The sequence below is a fragment of the Photinus pyralis genome, unplaced genomic scaffold, assembly GCF_008802855.1.
Source record: "Photinus pyralis isolate 1611_PpyrPB1 unplaced genomic scaffold, Ppyr1.3 Ppyr1.4_LG4, whole genome shotgun sequence".
NCBI classification, from domain to species: Eukaryota; Metazoa; Arthropoda; class Insecta; order Coleoptera; family Lampyridae; genus Photinus; species Photinus pyralis.
The window spans coordinates 7692838-7715378 of NW_022170511.1; the positions used below are offsets into that span (position 1 = coordinate 7692838).

General features: G+C 36.3%; 1 protein-coding gene across 1 annotated transcript in view; it reads left to right on the plus strand.

The window, feature by feature from the left end:
* The first annotated feature begins 331 nt into the window (after positions 1-331).
* Positions 332-22541, plus strand: part of LOC116169261 (protein kibra) — a 40521-nt gene continuing 18311 nt past the window's right edge. Inside the window, exons 1-2 of the mRNA XM_031485303.1 lie at positions 332-859; positions 21195-21304. Of these exons, the coding sequence (XP_031341163.1) occupies positions 732-859; positions 21195-21304 (238 nt within the window). The 5' untranslated portion in view covers positions 332-731. The remainder of the gene's footprint in view (positions 860-21194; positions 21305-22541) is intronic.

The following is a 22541-nucleotide window of genomic DNA, read 5'->3' on the forward strand; positions in this document are numbered from 1 at the left end:
ATCTCACCGACCACAGACTGATAAATCGCGATATAAAAATTTCCTTTGTTTATTGACAAATATAAAATGAGGTTGGGCGCTATTATTTGTTTTGGGAAAGGATGATAAATAAATCGGGGTGGAAGGTAAAGTAAATATTTAGAATTCGCATAGACTGACAGATGTGAGTAATCTGATAACGGGAACAACGGGTGAAAATTGAGCGATCGGTCTTCCCTCTCGCTAGAAATATGCGAACTAGCAGGCGTTGTTAAACTTTGTGGAATGTGGGATGTGGGATGGACCTTGAAGCATTCCACAGTCACATAGCAATGCTTGTGTTTGATGCGACACAGTTACATCTGCTATGTTTCGTAGTTGACTTTTTTTCCCCCTTTGTAGTAGTATTCGAATGTAAGTATAGGAATTCCGCCCCGATCCGTACGATTAGTTTCGACAGCTGGGCCACAGTCGGTATTACTATTATCACATGCTGCTGTATGTGCGTTGCATAGGCCAAGATAGGACAAGAATATAAAACGAGTTCCAAGTTATATACTTCATCGTTCGGTTATGTTAGTACTCCTAGTCGCATTCCTTTCCCGAGGTTACGTGTTACGATTGGCCGAGGCCGCCTGACGTCAACTCGCAACCGCTCATGATAATGTGGTATGCAATGCAACATGGCCGAGTAGTTCGTGGTGTGTGTGAGTGTTAGTTGCTGTGAATTTTGGATAATTAACTAGTGAAATATGCCAAGAAAAAGAAATGGGGAGATACCATTGCCTGACGGATGGGATTTTGCACGAGATTACGATGGTAAAGTGTACTTTATCGACCACAATTCAAAGAAAACTACGTGGATCGACCCGCGCGACAGGTAGGTTCAACTTTGCATTCCACAATCTATTATAAATCGACAAATAACATTCGCGAATATTTACCACCCGTGTCCGATAAATTACCCACGTCCTCAGATTACGCGCAGACCCGCTGTCTCGCCCATTTTTGCGATCATTGCAAATTCCGCGGTGACTTTTTCCGATCGCAATTGAGAAATTGATTTGTCTAATTAAGCATCAGCTAAAAGGAATTTTATGTTTAAAAAACATCGGTGAATGTGCTGCCATCCTTAGGAAAGTATGCGAGAGAACGCATAAATATTAGATTGTTGTGTCTAAAAATATTTACAACTTTTCCGTGAATGTCTCCTTCATCACTGATTAAAATTGCTGGAGAAAATCTCCTCTATAAATAAGAACGGTCTCCTGTTGGAAAACCTCGAGGAATGTCGCCAATTTAAATCGTTTTTTCTTAAAATAGGACGGGATTGATTTCGAAATTATGTAGATCACAATAAAATGTGTTGCGGTTTAGTTTCCGAGAGACGGCTTGGCGTCGGCAGCGTCGACTCGTGTAATTTAATTTATTTTTAATTTTAAATGTATCGGGGTTATTGCTACATAATATCTAGACAGATGTGAATATTCGACAAACACCATCGTGTATGTTGGCATTTAAAATCGGAACACACGCCGCATGTGGTGGGGTAAATTAACCTAGTCATTTAAAAACAATTGAAAGTTTTTTTTTTCATTTAAGTTTAGCTGGCCTACTACGCTTTCATTAATGATTCCTTAATGGTTGAGAAATTGACAGGTATTCTCCCCGTACAGGATGTTCCACCGGTTATTGCGACTACGAGAAAAACGCGCGCGAAGTCTGCACCTTTTCATTTAAAATTTGTGAAAATAAATTCGCCGTTCTAAAATTAGCCAAAAACGCAGAAGTGCGATTCCTGCAATTGATCTGTGCAGTGGAAGTTAAATTTAATGACTCTCCCTGCATTTTTCCACTGCCAACATACTGTTCTGTACTTAGTTGTGACGAATTTGTTGAGGTGTGGAGTTTCTTTAGTATCTTGGTTTCTTTTCAATTCAGAAAATTGTTTGTTTGCTAGGGTCGTATACAATCATTATACTGTGGGAAATGAGTCTTGATTCCATCACGAATCACAACCCATTTAAAAATAAAGATGTATACGCATTTTCCAACAACGCTATCGTACTTTTTTTCTGATCACCTTCGTACACTTCCACAGCTTCAGAACCTTTCAGAAGTTTCGATTTAGATCTGTGAAAACTGTTAGAGCATCGACTAGAACCGTCTAAAATGTTTTAGAGTCTTTAAAAGTATCTACGAGCCTTTAGAAGAACTTTCTAGATTCTTTTAAAGACGTTTATTAAAGATTTGACAAGCTCTTCAAACGGTTGTCTCCGTTTATGTACAAACGGAAAGTGTTAGTCTTGTTTGTATACAAGGTGTCCCAACGAAAATATGTACCTCCCTAAAACTGGACAAAAGAGTGCTTTGACCTCGGTTTTGACAAAAACCAAAAATCGGTCGATTATATGAGCCAATATTTATGCAAAAATAAGTGTTGCAACTGTGTGAACCTCTCACAAATTTTTAAATGTGGCGAGGAGTCAAATGATCCATAATTTGGAAGGGGTTTTCCGAGGGGTTTTCACTATTTACCTTTATTACACAACCGATAATCGAGCTTTAAAGTTTCAAAACTTAAAGCTTCAGTACTCGCTCCAGTAAGAGCTCTATTTCCAAAGTTTTGGGATCATAACGTAAAAGTTCACAACTTCACATATCGCGTCTGGGGGTTTATAAGACTTGAGACTTTTTTTTAGAGCGTTCAAGGAGAGTTCTACGTTCTAGATTCTTTAATACTCAAAAGAAGATAGAAAAGTTGCGTGAACCATTTGAGAGGTTTTTTTTTATTGATCTTTAAAGGTATTTCCGAGAGTATTTCAGACTTTTATGAGCCACTAAATGTTTTGTTTACATGAATTTTCAGCCCGGATTTCCGTGATTTCCAGAGCTAGCCTTTTAAAGGCTGTTGGAGCCTTTAATAAGCATCTTCTTTAAAATCATGCAATAATTTTAAGGGCATTTAATATCCGAACGATGAATGTAGGGGTCGGTCAATGTTTTGGAGAGTCGCTAACTGGTTTTTCGAGCTTCCAAAGAATTTCAAAATTATTCTTGATACGCTAAGGTCTTTAAACACCTTTAACAACCTGTAAAAATCGTAACGCTTTGACAGTATATCATAGACGCACCCTGAAAAGCGTTTGCGAGCCTTAAAGTCTTTAAGACGTAGAATTGGTTTTTAAAAGTCTCTTCAAACGCTTTCAAGAGCCTTTCTCGAATTCTTGAGACCCTTGAGGGTCTTCAAATGTTTTCTCTGTTTTCAATGATATCCTCAGCTTTTTGTTAGCTTTTGGAGCCTGCTATGCCTTTAAGCGCGTCTATATAAGTTTAAAAGCATTTAAGGGTACGTAAGTATTTAATATTCAAATCATTTAAACTCGCATTTAAAAGTCGTCAACAGCCCCCATGAGATTCCAAAGAGTCTTCTAAAGTGTTCGAGAAAGTGTTTGAACGTAACGATCGCAAACAGACCTTCCAAGAGTCCTTACAGAAGCTTTCCGAATCTTTCAAATTATCCTTCCACTTTTTTTTTCTAGATTAACCAACGTTGTATTTTCTTTTCGAAATGGGGTAGTAATTCAACCTTACTATCTCCTCTGTTTGATGGGCGAGCGTTCAAGAGCTTTTGCGACATTTGGAGAGCGTCAAAAGTCCTGAAGGGTGTTACGAAGAGTTTTTAATCATCTTCAAGAATCTTGATAGGTTGAGCATTTAAAGGTTTTAGTCTTTAAGAGTCTCTAAAGCTTTTCTTTCTGGAAGAGATCTTTAAGGCTTCCACCAGCATTTAAGAGCTCTTTAAGATCTAGATAGTGCCGTCAATTTCATTCTTCTAAGTGGGCGTTGCAAAAAATAAAGACGAATCGTAAACGTTGTAAATTTTAGGAGCGAGTTTATTTTGGATCATTGTTTGTAAAGCAATATTGCACCCGATGTTACACCTTATATAAATCTTTTAACGGCCAAATAGCAGGATAGATATAAGAATAACTTATTTTTGTTAATATTTCATCTCTGCTGTTCGGCTGCATTCTTTTACGTGACTTGATAATGTTAGTAACAATTAAATTTAATAGGATCATTTGAAGCGGGCTTGCAAAACTTTCGCCGGTATCCCACCTGTCACTTCCGGTCCTGCAGACACTTTCTTTGTAGTCCGTTTATCAGAGGCTTATACAGTTTTGGAAATATTCTTTCGTTTTTTTTTCATTCGATGTTTAATAGCTCTAAGACTTGAACCAATAAAATCTTGGGGGGTGCTTGAAGAATTTTGTTACTATTTGATGAAATAGGTTGAAATCATTTATTTTTCACCATTTCCGTTGAGATAAAGTCCAAACGCATCATATGAGAATTGTGTGCGTTTTTGATGACCTTGTGTCATTCATCATCATTATTTATGATTCGGAAAATTTCCCTACAACCATCATGACACCATTCGTATCCTCATAAATAAACTCTGCATGATGCGCATCCCCCGAGGCTTCGTTCGATGGCGTCTTAAAGAAAACTGTAATGAGAGTAGTGAGGCAGACGGTTTTGGGGGAGAATGTAACACCGGGGGGGCTGGGAGAATGGAATAGCTCCCAGCAAAAGAACATTCAATTACCCTCTCCCTATGCCCTATCTATAATCATCATCACCATGAATCTGTGTTCGGGCATGGATTTTGTAAATGTATAGTGGGTTGCGGTGGTAGAGCAGCCCCCCGCCCTTCTAAAAATAAAGGGCCAAGAATAATAATATAAGTCCTGAAATCATTAGTAATACTTTAATAATAATCTGTTGAGGGCCCAGAACAAGAGAGGGATAATAAATAAATAATAAATAATAATAATAATATGTTTATGCTTACAGGAAAAAAATTGCTTGCATTCGTCAAATTACAATGGAAATATTACATACAAAAAAACTTCCATACTAACCGAGACTTTAACAAAGCACTATCAAATGTTTGGATTTTTTGGTAGAAACATACCACCAGGGGTGGAAGGGGGATTCTTGAAATTTTTTAGATCCCGGTTAGGGATATTTTCTTGGTTCCCAATGAACAACTTCCCTTAAATACTGTTTGATCTCCTTGAATCATCTTGAATCCTCATGGCCAAGTCACGTGATGAAGTTCTTACGAGTCATCAATAAGTTCTAAAAGGCTAAATATAATGGTCTTCTGTGTTTTTTGGGTGTTAGTCAACCTTTAAGAATTTTCAAAAGTGTAAGCGTTTTATTAGGTAGATCCTTAAGAGCGGTTAAGGGCGTTTAAGAGTCGCCTACAGTCTCGAACAGTTCACAGGCCCTTATAAATGATTTTTATGAGGTTTTTAGGCTTTAGAGTTGGATCCTTAAAAGGTTTAATCTCGGGTTTAACAATCTGCAAGGGTCCCTAAGAGTCTCAATGAGTTTCCGACTGCCGTTGAAAGTGTCCAGGAATCTTTCAAATTGTATGAGAATCTTTAAGTTTCATTAGTCTTTAACGACTTAAACTTAAAACTTAAAATTTTTTGTGATATTATTGAGAATGAAGACGAAACTCAAATTTGGGGAATTTTGGGCACGTAGTGCTCTCATATGAAACGTTTATTTGGAATTATGAACAGTAGAAACCAAAAGCGAAGCGTTAGACTCTCACTATTACAATAGCGATTATAATGTTTTCGTAATACACTTTGTTCGAGATAAGGAAGGCCTCTGTGGGCATTCTAGAAACGGCAAGGGATACAAATTTGGTAAAATAGTTGGGCAATCAAGGTCTAAGAAAATAGCGTTTAGAAATCCCTGAAAAAAATGTTGGAATATATTTTGAAAAAATCGGATTTTTCGATTTTATAATCGATTTTTTTAAGGTAATGTTTCTCCAAATTAACTTTTAGTGCTCTTTAAGGTGGCGTTGTAAATGTTATAATCTGACGTTTCGTCTTTGCAGGACCATCATTACCTTCATTTTTTTAAATACTGACCGGATATTTTGATATATTGTTAAAGCCCTTTTTATTCTGAATTCAATTATACAGGGTGGTGACTTGCGTCACGCATCATAGGGATTTCAATGTAAAATTCATAACATGCCATTATTGGCTCCCCAAATTCCTTTAGAGCAAAAATGTATTAAGGTTTTTTGTAGAAAAAATTTTTACGTCAATCAACTGTATCAGTTTTCAATTTTTTGCATAATAAAGACTGAAAATTGGAAAAATAAGACCCCATCTTTTTCAATAATCTGTGATGCCATGGAATTTTATAATACAAAAACTACGCCAATATCCGTCATGCCATGGAATGTCTGCTATAAAACAAATCAAATTCTATCAAAAAGTATTATATTTAGAACAGCGAATTCAACAGAAAGAAGACCAAATTACTAAAAACGGTTTCCTAATATAACAATTTACAATAAATGTTCGAATAAGTCACCATTAACTGCAATACAGTAACCAAGTCGATCATAAAATCCATTTCGAACTGCTGCTAATTGATAAGTGGATATCTTTTTGTTTTAGAAAATTCCATGGCATCGCAGATTATTGAAAAAGATGCGGGTTTTATTTTCCAATTTTCCGTCTTTATTATGCAAAAAATTGAAAACTAATACGGTTGATTGACGTAAAAAATTTTTACTGCAAAAAACCTTAATACATTTTTGCTCTAAAATAATTTGGGGAGCCAATAATCGCATGTTATGAATTTTACATTGAAATCCCTATGATGCGTTACGCAAGTCACCACCCTGTATAGCACTTTATGGTTTAATTGCGCTTTAGCTTATTTTCGGGCTTAATTAAAAGAAAGTTGTATTTTGGACCTGTACAAAGATTTTCTTAAAATAAAGTTGCTGTGGGGAAGTGTAATTGGTTTTACCCTGCGACAAATACTAACGCCAGAAATTTCCAAATACTTTCTTATAGACCTTTGATTGCGCAACTTTTCTCTCATTTAATAAAATTTCTAGAATGTCCTCAGTGGCCCTTCTTATCGCGGACACAGTGTATATCTCCATTATAGCACTGACTGTGTGTTCCCTCATAAGATATCAATATTTATGAATCGATTTTGATGGGGGAATTCCTCGGGAAATTCATTTTTTCGATTTTAAAAATATGATGCTTAGTTTGAAAACAAAAGTGCTGAATAGTTTTTGCGTATGCTTTTTTTAAAAATCGCGTTAAAAATCTCTTACACCGACCTCGAGTGGTTATGCATTCTCAACTTCATTCCCGTCCCCTAGGTGTGCGTCATCTTGGAGTAGGTTACCTTTTGCGATAGTTCCTGGAAGTTAAAGGATAGATTAAGGAATTGTAATTGGTCTATGCATATTTAGAGTGCGATCAGCTATTGCTCGCATTATTGCTAACTTGGCGCATCTCGACTCGATCATATTACAGTTTTTGTGAGTGAAACTCAATTAGTACACGTGCATTTTATTGTCCAAAAATTTCGGATTAGAAAAATCACCGCCCTGATTTGTCACCACTCTAACGTGCTTAAAAAAGGGGCACGACAAAGTATTGCGATTAATAAACATTTCAAAAGTGAAACTTTTGTTTATAAACAAAACAATTTGATGGTTATGAATAAATAATTTCACTTTTCTTTGGATTGCCCGTTACATATTTCATAACCGCGCGCGACTTTTTGACATCACTTGACCGCAATGCGATAAATATTTCGCAGTTACGAAACGTTGTCGCAACGTGAAGCATTCATTACTCATTAAATTCCAAAATTCTTCGCAGTTACGCAATCCACAAATTCGGAAACGACAGCCGATCTCTAATGTCCACCTTGTACAATCACACCAAAAGTATTTTACTTTTAAATTTTAACCGTGAACGGAAGTTCTTGACGTTCCGTAGAGGTGACTTAGCTTCATTACTCATTCATCGCACTAAGTTCCTAAATATTTCTAAATGAAACCTCTTATAATAATATTGTTTAAAGTAACTGCTGAATTTACATTCTCTTTCTTCAGTCTGGGAATATCTGACATTCCTTAAATGCCTGCAACTAAGTACTCTGAATTGTTTCCGATTATGATTATACATCCATTATTCATTCGCGTGGAATTTTTTTATGTTTAAAAGCAAGGAAGATCGTGATAACCAACTTTGCTCTTTGTGCGGTTATTACCAACGTAATTATTTAGAATTAATTCAATAATTATTAACTGTTCCGGTAGAAGAGATTTTATTTATTATATCTGTAAATGAGCTTCCCACACTTACTTTCTGAAACTTCGTATTACAATCCTGCATCACATGTACCATTGCGGTTCTGGAATTCTTCGGACATTGTGCACGATTTTTTTCGTATGATAAGAGGCTCTCCGGTAGATCTTTAAATTAGGGATATGCAATGTAGCAGGTCAAATGTGATGTGCTTTCACAAAATCTGTACTAGGTCTATTATCTACTGATGCCTTCCCCTGCTTAATTCATGGAGCTCTGCTTTTCGTTATAAAGTCAACCCGTTTTTGGAGTAGATTCAAAAATGTCTTCGGAAATTCGTGTACAGAGTGTAACCAAAGCATGTCCAAAAAGGGGAGATGATATAGAAATGAAGAAAAAGATGAACTTTAGGTAAAAATTATTTCGAAGGTGACGTCTAGGTGTTCAAAGGATTAGGAGGCCTTACCGTCTTAGGTATAAGATAAGATCGCAGTCAAGATCTAGGTAGCTGAATCAGAGACTGATGAATGTGGTGAAAGTTTAGGAGACGAGTGCGTTAGATTCAAAAGTTTTCTTAACGAAATAATTTTTCACTTCCTTTGTTCTGGTAGTGATAGGTACTAATTTTATTATTAAGTACCTACATCAGTTTTAAGTCCGGTAAGCCTGTTGAATCAAACTGTTCGTAAGTATGTTCTCATGATAAATTTATCGTTCTGCATTTTCTAGGGAACTACTATATCGGGAGCGAATTCCCCTTGAGCGAGAATTTTCTTGAAGGAGAATTTGCTTGCAGCACGTCGATTATCTATTTGGGGAGGACTCTTTCATTTTGCCTGTAGAGAAAAATCTTCTTAAGGGAGTTTCCTTCTTGTACGTAAGCCAATTTTTTTGTTGCTGAAGACTCGGATCAACATCAACGAGACGAGACGAGGGGATCAATCCTGACGTGAGAATTCACCTAGATATCTAGGAACATGTTCTACCAGCCGAGTAGGCATGAGCGAATTTACCGCTGAATTTCCTCGAGAGTAATTTTTCAGAAGCCATTTAAAATTTTTCTCGAGTTTTTTTTTAGGCGTACGGAATTTAGTGGTCAGAAGTTTTTGTGTGACATTTTTTTCACATTTCAAAATTAGTTGAGGGGAATATCTTCTATGAGGGCCGTCTAGCTTCATTAAGAATTTTTGTATAAGTTTGCATTTCAAAAAAAGTTAAAAAACTAATTTTAAACAGAGTTTTAAACATACAAATAACGTATGCCCAACGTCACCGCAATTACTCTCTGTAGCCCCTCGTGGGGATGTTACAGCCTGTTTGTGAGTCACACGAATTAATTAAAAAAGTCGGATTTTCTTGACTTTTTTTAAAATAAAATTCACGACTTATTCCACCTCTGTCCGTAAGCGAATTTTTCACTCTGAATTCGACATCGGCGACGAATTTTCCTTGATTCTCTGCGCATTCAGTTTTGTTATGATTTTATTTGGTTGGGGGGGGGGGGGCTTTTTTTTAATACAACTACTAGACGAATAGAACTAGGTACTTCAAGGGCGGCGAAGACGTGAATCTATCTGGGGATTATAATATTTCGCTAAATTAACCACTTTGGGGGAAAATTTTCTTTGAGAGAATCTTGTCAATGTACGAATTCATCTGGGGCGAATTTTTTTCGAGATTTTTTTATTAGCATACGAGTACATACAAAAGAATTTTCCGCTCAGAATGTTTTTTTGGTTACAACTACTTCAAAGGTGAATTTCCTTTTGAAACTTGAAACTTTGACATATGCCTGGCGTCGCCGCCTCTCCCAGGATTTAGTCAACTGTCGTGAGGATGCGTCCCTGGTAGACTATCAGGGACGTTTCTCCACTACTTTGTTGCCATCGCACTGGGCCGCGACATATGCCAAACAATGTGGTGGATTTTGTGGATTGGGGGGGTTGTGGGGGGGCGGCTATAACTGGGTGTTATCCGACCCGAACGGGTACGGTCACAGCTTCGCCACTGGTATTCAAAGGTGAATTTCCTTTTCTAGAAATATTTCTTGAGGATGGATCTACTTAGAGACTAGTTAATAGCAACCACTTTGGGGATAAATTTAAGGTACGAATTAATTTAGGGTGAGTATGGGCATATCCAGAATTTTCTTGGGAAATATAGGCGTTATGCGGTCTTTTTGGGGCAAATTTAGAATGGTAAAATTTGTTAAAAATATTTTTAGAATAATGATAAACCTGCAGGGGAGAATTCATTAGAATTGAAGGGGAGTGGCGACCCCTCGGCCCCGAGCTAGCAAGATGTATAAGACTGGTATACTTGTTATAATTGTATGTGTCCCTAGTATGGAAGAACACCTCCCTGTACGAATTCATCTTGCCAAAACCGCAAGATGCTCACGAACCTGGCAAGTTCGCAGACTTTAGTCACCCACCCTTAGGGTTAGCTCCGAGGTTAGCTCCCCTACTATTGTGAACGTGATTGCTCCTAAATCTATAAGGATTAATTTGGCGCGGGGGGGTTGCGAGCTGACCCTACTGGGACACGTCATGAAGTTCAGTCCGATTTGGAGACTTGGCAATGGAAGTTTTAACATGTAACTGACAATTCGCTTATTACACAACTCGAAATAAATTGACAAATCCTTCTGACAATTGTACTTGACGCTGAATTTTTTAAATCGCTTTTCACGCGAGAAGGACTTAACCTAAGAATTGTGGGACCTGGCCGAGTCTGTTTCTTTGCTTTCGTAGCACCATCCCAGCTCTTGAAAACAATCGCTCCCCAGGATTAGAAGTTGTTATAGGTAAAAAGCCTTTAACTATTAAATTGAGCACAAGAAATTTTTCTTCGCGATATTTATACTTATATCATTTCAAAATATCAGAAAAAGGTTTATTACAAAAGTGTAATGATTGTTGAATAATCTGCTGCTTGTACCAAATTGAGTACCAAATAAGTGTAAAAAAAGATTTGGGACCTAACTTCTTTTTTTCAAATGGAATGTTTTAAAAAATATAACACTAATTGTAATATTGATCCAAAAAAGTTAACTACAGATTTAGAAAAAAAATTCAAAAATCTTTCTTGAAATTTTGTTGTATTTTTTTTTAATCATTTCAATCTTTTTTATCATCTCTTACGTGTTATTTTTCAAAAAAGAATTTAATGTTTAATCTTTTTATATTAAATATGCAGCATGTTCCATTGGAAAAATGAGATTGGGGCCGATATTTTTTTACCTGGCCCCGTACACTTATTTTGAAATTAGCGATTGCGCTATTTGATATACGGAAGTATGCTGGAATTACGGAGATACTCTAATCCCGAAAATAGGACACCCTGTATTCGTACTGTAAAAAAAATTGGGCTGTATACACGGTGTCCATTTTTCGAGTGCCTCTATGGGGATCTCACTTATCTTAAGAGATAGAAAGTTGGTTAAATGGGGGCAAAGTTGCCAATTTTCGTGCTGAATAAGAATCTGAAGATAAATTTTTAATAGTTTTGAAGTTATCGCAAAAGAACGAAAATATCTGATTATCGTTTTCAATTTTTTTATGATAAACTAATCGTAGTACCCATTTCTAATTAACACATTATTCGGACACTTTTTAATGGAGATTTCAAATACGGCATCCTGTTTTTAATAACTTTCAAGATGACGGAAAAACACGTGGCAACTTTAGTGTTTCAATGTGCGCCATTTTGAATTTTCACATTTTGAGATTACGTCTTTTTATCTCTTTACAACGATATATCACACATGGTGGTCCAGTGTCACATTTTTCCTAAAAATACAATTTTTCATTTTTTGAGAAGAGTGCTTTGGAAAAACAAAACGTTTGTGTCAAAAGGTTGTCTTATTTCATGTAGTGTCATTTAGGTTTATGCTAGTTGTATTGCGAAAATGCCTTTTTCAAATGCAGATCAAAGAGATATGATGCAAATTTACTACACTTCTCATCGAAATGCCCACATATGGCTGCTGCAACATACTTGCAGCGTTATCCAGAGCGGCAACAACCTAGTTTGAGGTATTTTTCTTTGCTGCATAAAAGCTTGGGCGAATATGGTTCTTTTAAAAGATGTAGACAGCAATATGGTGATAGACCCAATGAATATGAGTTGGCAATTTTGCAAGCAGTAAAAATTTTACATGATTACAACTACTGATCTATTCATCATTTAATAATTGTTAATTAGGTGCAATAAAACAATCCATCTGTCTCCTCAAAAGAAGTTGCAGCCCAGCTGAATTTACAAAACATTGCCAGCCGCACAAGATTAGAAGAAAGGATGTGTCAAGAGCCATAGCAAATCTTAGGAAGAGAGTGGCACTGTGCTCAGAATTAGGAGGTGGGCAATTTGAACACATGTTGTGATGTATTTTGTTCTAATTTGAATTATAATTTTCGTGCAAAACGAAGGTTCAATTCTGTTCAGATGAAAATCGAATTTCTACTTTTCTGACAACGCTGCAACCAGACAGATGGATCAAACTGTCAAACTTTTGTTTTACAACAAAAGAACGTTTTGTTTTTCCAAAGCACTCTTCTCAAAAAATTAAAAATTGTATTTTTACGAAAAATGTGATATATCGTTGTAAAGAGAAAAAAAGACGTTATCCCAAAATGTCAAAATTCAATATGGCGCCCATAAGAAAAACTAAAGTTGCCACGTGTTTTTCCGTCATCTTGAAAGTTATTAAAAACAGAATGCCATATTTGAAATCTCCATTAAAAAGTGTCCGAATAATGTGTTAATTAGAAATGTGTACTACGATTAGTTTATCACAAAAAAATTAAAAACAAAAATCAGAAATGTTCGTTTTTTGCGATATCTTCAAAACTATTGAAGATATTTCAAATTTCTTTTCAGATTCTTATTCAGCACGAAAATTTGCAACTTTGCCCCCATTTATCCAACTTTCTATCTCTTAAGATAAGTGAGATCCCCATAGTGGCACTCGAAAAATGGACACCGTGTATGCCCAAACTTCGCAGTATACGTTTTAAAAAAAATTGTCCTAAGCGTCCCTAATCTGCTCGGAAACGGAACGTGATATCATGCGGGCGCTGTCAAATATGTCCCCCTCGATGATAATACGTTTATTGAAAACCGCATGACGATATCACATTATTTTGTTTTCACGTTATTAAGGGTGGATCGCTTTAGATACCTACGTTACTCTGTATGGAAAGGTTCGTCAAAAAACTTCTTCCAAACTGTGAATTATCCAAGAATCCAGGGCATTCCTTTGAAATCCCCCGCATTTCCTGAAATCTCACAATTTCTACAAAAACCCTTATTTTTGCGATCTTTTCTCGGTTAACATTTTTACTTGAGATTCTGGGTATGCTCGATTTTGTAAAAATTATTCTAAAATACCCCATCCAAACGCACCCTGAACTGAGGCGACTGTACTTGCACTAAACTTGCCAATTTAGTGCCAGGCATATGTCCAAAGTATCAAGGTCGGAACGTTTGGATTGCACCGATCTGACAGTAAGTAGAGAATCTGCTTCGTTCACCCCCTGAAAGGAAAAGTAACCGTACGTGGTTAGCAAGAGGAAAGAGTATGAAATAGCCGGACGCATAAACATTCCGGAAAAATGTAAAACTAAATAATTTCGGCTACTTATGGTACAGAAAAGTTGTTAATCGTAATCAGAATTAACAAGTTTCGTATAAATTTGGGAAATCCTACATGAAAATGCGGAACTGCAGCGTGACATGGAACTGGGCAAGTTCAAGCGCAAAAAAATTAAAAAAAGAAATGCAATTTTAGGCACTTTTTAAGGGTAGCGTCAAAACGAGACATCATCAATGAATCTTATATTTTGTTGGCTACTTAAATTCAGTAATAGAACTTGACCAGCTGCTGTTAGGTTAACATTTTGATGATTTCCTGTATACTGGTTCAGATTACACCTGCCCAATGAACATTTTTAAATAATTGATGAGCACGTTTGGGAGCTTGCATTTCACAACGGGGGTGATACAGTCAGGAAGGCTTCGGTTGTAAATCTCGCAAGCCGCGCGGCAAAAAAAATTAACCACAAACTTGAATTATTATTACGCGGTTTGAAGCTGCTACCTACTCCTGCATTGTACAGTTGAAATTAATACATTTTATTAAGATGCATCGTACTGGAACAGAATTTATGCTACAGCGAAATGTCAAAAGATATTCTTTTGTTTTCTTATTTTTGTCTCCTTGCGCGACCTTTCTTTTGTTATTGTAATCCAGGAAAGTCGAATGCGGTTATAATAACAAAATGGTCTGTGAAGGAATTTGAGGAACGTAAAATGGTGCGAACCTCTCACAAAGAGCTCCATTTGCATGAAAATGGGCCGATGGAATGTAATCTTAATTAGCTCTTTATACGCACCATGTCATGAAAACTCGAAAATAGAACACATGTTCTCGAATAAAACACGTGTCCTTCTCATATTGCAGCTGTTCTCATTGTTGTATTTCATTTGGCTTAAATATCGCTTCACTTTCAGTCGGTGGCGGATGGCACCGAGAGTAATGGAGTGGCGCGCACACCCCCTTCGAGCGAGCGGTGCGTGCACTTTTTAAAATCCGCATTAAATAATGTGGCATTGACTTTACGAATTGTCATAAATCTTGCAAGGACAAAAAACCGGCTCGATGAGCGTAGATAAAAATAAACTGGAATTCCACTATTTTATGATAATTGCCTTAAAGAAAATCTCGAATAAGGAATTTTAATTATGTTTAGACATTTAAACGCACAATATCATAACATGCAATCGTAGACCAAACGGGTAGGTAACCGGTTAGTGGCGGCAAAAAAAATTACACTTTTTAAGTGTAATTGACTGCGGTCGCTCTGTGACGCAATAAACGTGGTGTGTTGCGCTCGAAATACTTGAAAACTGCACCCCAATTCTCTGACTCGATGATTTAAGGCGATTTAAAAAATGTAACAGATGTGAGACCTGTCCCATTCCTGGCATGTTTTGAGAGATATCTTTAGAACCAAAGTTTCAAATTTCACAAACATAATTAAACGTGCCGCAGGAATGCCAGCCATTGTCTTTTTTCGGGCGAAGCTGACAGCCGGATGCAGGCGTTAACCACCCCTTCTGAATACGTAATTTCGACCACTATATTGAAAATGTAAAAAATCATTCTAATGAGAATAACTGGCGAAATAGTTTGGCATAAGTTCAACAATGTTCATGAGGCGCACAACGTTTCAGTTTCAGCTTGTAAATTAATAGTTTTTTTACCTGGCTTTCGGAGGAAATTTTCGATTTGAGGACTTTCACTACGCCTACCTACCATTTGGCAAAAACTGTCGGAATCTTAAAAATCCACATCCTGTAATACGAGGAAAAAATGTAAATATTCTAATTGCGTATCCGGTTGATAAATTTATTTATTTTTACGTAACAGCCACTATCCGAAACCCTCGGTTGATGTTTGTAAATTATAAAAATAATTTATTTTTTAATAACTATTTTTATAGCCTTGCTTTCCCATTGAAATGATATGGAAAGTGGGTGTGTTAATAGGAATTTTGTCTCGCGTTTGAAATTAATAGATGTCCATACGTTGTCGGAGGATTTCTTCACATTTTAGGTAAAAATCGACAGCCTCTGAAGGCGAGGCGGTTGAAAGTGTGCCCAAATAGTACAACTACACGTGTTCCATGTGCGAGAATTATTTACGCGATGAACTTTACTATATTTCTTCATTACGCAAAAGCAGAAACTTTGGGACAGATTTAATTATGCATAGGTAGGTAAATAGGTTTTTGGGTATTCATTAATTATGTTCTTAAGTTAAATAATGTCCGACGAAGTAGGTACTTAATACATTCCATAAACGCGAAATGTAATAAGATTAATTTATTGTAGTATTTTAAATTAAAACGACTCTATCTGAAATTTTGCAGGATTTTTAAATAAATTATATGAACATTTTTCGCTGGCATATGTAAGTATCTTTTTATAAAACCAGGTGCCAAATTGTTACGTTCACTTTGAGAAAACGTAACAAAATTACCACGAGATAAAGCACACGGTCAGTTGAGGCAAAGTACAGGTGCGTTTATATTATGGAGTCATCGAAAATAAATGATTACCTTTGAACTCTGGTTGTAACGGCTTTTTGAGCTCAGAAGGGCGTTTCTCTATCTTATCTGTAACAGAACGCTAAAAGAAAAAAGAGGGACAGTGAATATCGCGGCAAATAAATATTGCAGTACAGTAGCAATGTCTAAAGTCTGACACCAGGGTAAATCATATACTAAAACCGTAATTAATACAATAAGAATCAATAATTCCAATGATTTCACGCTAGCAAATTTTGATTGACAACGAATTGTCCGTACAAATCGGTATATAAAAGCATGAACGTGACGTTAACTTCAAGAAAACTACTTTACGATGCACAAATAACTAAATTTCTATAAAACAAATGTAATCAAATTGATTCAAAATTTCAATAACCTAGCACTAACTGGTTTCTGGTTGTTTTGGGGGATTCAAGAACGGATATGCCTAGAGCTCTACATGGGTCGATTTCCTCTTATCAGCAAGCCTAATACTAACAGGACTAATGTTTCAATGTTGGCCAAATAAGAAACTTGATTTTGTGAATGTGAAACTACCAACCATGGACGAACGAACAGAAAGGGTCGAATTATATGCCAACTGTATATTATCAATGGATTGATTATAAGTGGGAGAACAAGCAGTCTAGGAAGCTAAGATTAAAATTTCGAAGACACGTGGACTGAGTGGTTCGAGTACTTTTTTTTAAAAAAACTACATTAGATAAAGCCGAATTTTTTAAATACCTTTACTGATAGTCAAGTTCGATCTCTTATCGTAAAAGTAATCTCATGCGCATGAGGTAACGTTTATAATTTTTGATCGCCGAAAAATGAAACCTTAATTTTTAAGCACAGGAGTAAGTGGATGACAAAAAAACGTAAGACATTAATTGGAATCACGCTCTAAAATATGCACGTTTTTCCTCAAATTCCCAGCATAGTTCCACGTAAACGAGCAAGAATTTCATAAACACTTTCACAAAATCGACGCATTTCACTTCCATTTGAGATTCTATTAAATGATTTGATGAACTTGTTAATCTCCCAATTAATAGTTTGCATTCTGCGTTCTTTTTTCGATTGCTTTTTTTTACAGAAAACTAAAAAAATTAGGATGTTGCACTTTTTGCATCGCTTCTGACTTTCGACGATTTCTTCAACAGCATTTGAGCATCGGGAGTTGCTCGGGGTGCGGATCTTGGACCTCAATTATTACGTTTAGTTAATTAGCTTGCTGTGCAAAGCGTATAAAGGCATATTATATTCTCTACAGCAAACTTAAAGACGAAACAATGCACATTAATATTGCATGAATCAGTTGGTAATGTACTTAAATAACGTGTCGCTTGCTGGATGTTATTCTACCATAATTATCAATAGCAAAGTACACACTGCAAATGGCAAGGCATGCCAAAATGAAGTTAATTGCCATCCAAATCGATTAAATTAATTGAAAATGGCAAAACAAACGTCTGTAATCGCATAATGCCCCGATTTAATTAGTTTTAGCGCGCGCCGTGGGCATAAAACGTCATTACGTGGGGTAATCTCGATTAAAAAAAGCAACCGATGGCGCCATTATTAAACGCGCCCACAAGAAAATCGATCGCGATTACTTTACTAAAATTCGTAATGACGTTACCGACAGTACCGCGATAAAAAGTCGCCCGATTTTGGTTCATTGTACGATTACGGATTAGGAAATGTTGACCGATACTTCCGGACGGGAGACGGACGAAAACAATGGAAATCCTGTAAGTCAGCGCAATGGAACTTCGGCCCCAAAAGACCAGATCGCCTACATCATGATGACGAACTAGAAAATAATTTCACCTCTACGCTTACCATTTCAGGTAAACGTATTAATACCTTTCATGCATTTTATTTGGTGAATCACTGTATAGATTAAGGTGGTTCTGGCAGTAAAAAGTTGCTCGAAGATGGACGAAAACTATATCAGAAAGTCGCACTATAATTTAGTTTAAAAATCTGTTGTGTTTAGTTTTACTGGTCCGAGAAAGTTCAGAATGATTCCTTCCGCAAGGAAGCTGACAATTTTCTTTTGATTCTCTTGAATGGTGATTGTGTTATTCACTCAAAAGAGGCAGTGTGTAACTGTATTCAGAATAAAAATCTATAACGTTATGCTAAATCAATAGAACTTATAATTAAACTGTACAGTTCTGGATTTTTATTCTGAATAGGGGCATTGATAAACCATCGGCGAGGAAAGTAAAATACGGTGGTTTGAAACATTAAAGCTCTTCATAAACTACATTTGGCAATTCAAGTTTCTCTATCAAATTAAATATTTTATTAACAATAAATCTATAAGCTGCGCCCCCTCACCTGTGATCCATACGTGATAATGATAACTTAACATTAAACTACTCTCATTTGACTAGGTGGTATTCCATACATTCAAACCGCCCTCTTCTGGGAATGGAATACCCCCAGCCAGAAGAGGGTGGTTTGAAACACAACTAAATTTAGAAAAGATATCAGTTTCATGGGATGGATTTATTGGTGTGTAACTGCACCTGCATAAACGAGACAACTTCGGGGGTAGTCGAGGGTGTAGCGGTAATTTCTTTTGTGAGTTGCGACTACGTTCCTTAATCATATATTTGAATGTCACTTAATTAATGTATATACACATTTATCGTGAGGCAGTCGATTATTGCGGAAACTAGCGAGGATATAAAAAAATGATTTATATTATGCTCGCCCGGAGAGAATGCCGCTCACGATTGTGTACCGGTACTAGGTGTTCTGTGGCCGGCATTCTCTCCTGGCGAGCATAATATATAATCCTCTTCATATGGAGGGGCCATTTAATCATGCTACGTACATTTTCACATAACTATCCTTTAAGGGCATTTAATTTTTAGCGTAACACAACGAAGTTGAGGTAATGCTCGATTTTCCGTCGTCTGTCTGTCTGTATGTCTTTTGATTCAGTATCATAACTTGCATATTATCTCGCAACTTAAACAAAATTGAAATGTCCAAGATCTTAATTTTTTTTTAAATGGCCGATATGCCGATATTTTAACGGTATCGGCCTTCAGGCATAGCAATATCGGCCGATATCTGTATCGACCAAAAACGCCGGATCGGTGGATGATTGACATTCAATTTACGGTTGACGTAAAAATCCAATATGGCGTCCATCAGAAATCAGAAAATTGATGTGATTAATTCGATACTCATTTTAGCACCACCAGAAAGCTAAGGAAAAAATCACTAGGGTTCTGTTAAAATTATTTTTTGACATTTTTGAAAATAAAATAACCCCAGCGCATTGTCCAAAATGACTCGGTTTTTTCGCAATAACTTAACTGTTTGTAGGGTATATAAAAGCCGTTGAACGAGAAATGTAATCTTCTGCATAACATTGCGTTATTAAATTTCCACTTATCATCCCTTAAATAACGCCAATAAAATTCATTAAAAAATTTTTTTTTTTATTTAGCCGTTTTTCTGAAATGAAGGTAATGCAGCAGGCAAGTTCAATTTGGGGATGTTCGTACTCTAATTATATGAACATTTATGTTTGTTGTTAGTAGTAACAACTTTAATTGATTTAGATATTACCTTCGGTTTTTTAGCTTAAAAATTGTGGTCACTTTTTTTAGCGCAGAAGCTGTTTCTGTCAGACATGACGTTGCTCTGTAATAACAATCGGGAGAATCGTCGTACCGTGCTGCAAATGTCAGTCTGGCAAGAGTGGTTGATAGCGATGGCTTACATTCAAAACGAAAATGAACGCTACGGTTTAGAAGTATGCTCTTTGTACGGTCGTTGACAAAAGTAATGATTGCCTAATAGTTACTTTGCAGCGTAAGCAACCAACATGCCTATCACAACACAACGGGTTCCGTCGGTTTCTTTACGGAGAAGATACCTTAATTTGTTGGTTCGCATTTCCAAGTTGCACAATAGATTCAAATGTTGGTTGCATATGTTGCAGTATTTACATATTCGGCGATCATTACCTTTGTCAGAGTCTGTACATTCCGTGCATTTAAGATTTTTTTTCACTGATGGATCTATTGCTAGACCATGGGATAACTTGGGGATGCATGGAATTTTTTACTTGGTGACTCCTGTTACTTATTTATTTGTTTTTTTAAATTGCCGATGTTTAGGTTTAGATACGAATATCTGCCAGTTAATAGAAAAATGTGAAATTATCTCCTGCAATCATTCCAAAGGTGGAGTGATATCTTGCTTGCGTTCCCTCTCGTAATATACACAATTATAAACAAGATAATTATATTTGTGCACATCATACGTCCTTGCAGGTCACATACCACAATTTATCTTTACGATACCGCCTTATCACCGCTTTATGGAATTTAATTTTAGCACAGGAGAGTTTAAGTGCCTGGAACCTCCATTGCGCGCTCTACGTCGGCGACGGACACGACACAGTTCGGCCCTCTCGCTCTCTCTCCCGTTTATATTTGTTCGAAAACGAGTTTTTTTTAAATAAATGGTTACGTTTTTACTCGACCACTTTATTGATTCGCATAAACTGAAAACATTCGAAAAAAGTTCCGTTACATTCTATAAATAAAATGACAAGAGGTTAACAACATCCGAAAAAGGCGCACAATTCTATTCGTGGTTATTTAAATTCAATTTCTTCTCCGCTCCCGTCAATGCAAATGCAAATAATAATTTTGCAATTAGCTTTTTGATTTAGACTGTAACTGTATTCGCGAATTAGTCTACTTATTGAAAAATTATAGGAATGAAGGAAATGATTATCTAGCTCAAGCCCAAGTACCTAGTCGATAGATAGATCATTATAGATAATTACCGATAAATATCCACTTTAGTCTTATAACTGTTAATAACAAAGTGTTATCAACTTTTTGGATTAAATGGCTTTAAAAGCATACTCTTGTTACGAAACCAGTTTTGAGATCTTTAATTGCTTTTTCAGATTTACGAAACCACAGACATTCGCCGATTGCGTCGGCAACGAACTACCCATCGGATGGGAAGAAGCATATGATGGACAAATAGGGCCCTACTTCATAAATCACATGGGTCGTAAGTATTTTGAATTTTTTTCTCTTTTTTCATCCCGCGTCGTCGTCTGGCGAAGAGGTTCGTTCAACTTTCAATTGTGTTTAAAGAGTTAAAGCGCTCCCGTGTCTCCGGTCCTTACGGTTTCGAAATAATTCTCTTAATCGCCACTGTAAAAGTGATAATTTAAAAATAGTTTAAAGTTATTACTTTTATATGGTCCGTAATTGAGACGTCATTACTCTTAAACATCTGGCGTTTATTGATCGCGTGATAGTAGGAAGATTTTTCTTCGGACTCTCTTGAATACATTATTTTTGTTTGTAATTTTTATTGTTATCGCGAAATAATAGCAGTTTTGCACGAGGGGCGAGACCATAAAGTACCTACAGTCAAAATAATAATTAGTAAAGTTCAGTTGAGAGAGTTTGCACCCTGTAACATTTTAAAGTTTCTAAAATTGTCATTTTCTGGTAACCAGTTCTGCTTCATCCTATTTACGGAACCATAACAAAACCTTATATTAGCTTTAGGAGACCAACATTCTTTTAAATGAATTTTAATTTTTTGTCTTACTATGCATTTGTGGCGGAGACCATATCTGCAGCGTGTCCGGTCTTCGAATGCCACTATTGGGATCTGGCTTATCTTAAGAGATAGAAAGTTGGTTAAATGAGAGCAAAGTTGCGAATTTTCTTACTGAATTGTAATCTGAAAAGAAATTTAAAATATCTTCAATAGTTTTAAAAATACCGCAAAAAAACGAAAATTGAATTTTTTTCATGATTAGTTAATAGTAGGAAGTATACAAGACATTTCTAACCAAAACATTATTCAGACAATTTTTGTTTTTGGAGAATTCGAATATGGCATTAATAATTTATGACGACGAAACACGTGGCAATTTTGTTTTTTCTTATGGACGCCATTTTGGTTTTTAGCAGTTTGAGAATATGTTCTTTTTAGCGCATTTTCCAACTTGGAAGGCGGTATATGGACACTATCCGTCCGTCGTTTCATTTTGCATTTGGTAGCTCTGCCCCCTCAACCAAGAAAAATCTTTACGTTTGATGTGCTCATGCGCATACTGCGCAATGTCAACTTTCTTAAGCTAGTTTAACATCAACAATTTCTTCATCAATTACTTCATGAAGTTACGAGGGTTGTCCAGAAAGTAGCAGACGTTTTGAAATAAAAAATTTTAAACTTGTAGGTAAAGAAAATTTATTATTAATTATTATATACATTCGGGGCCTACACT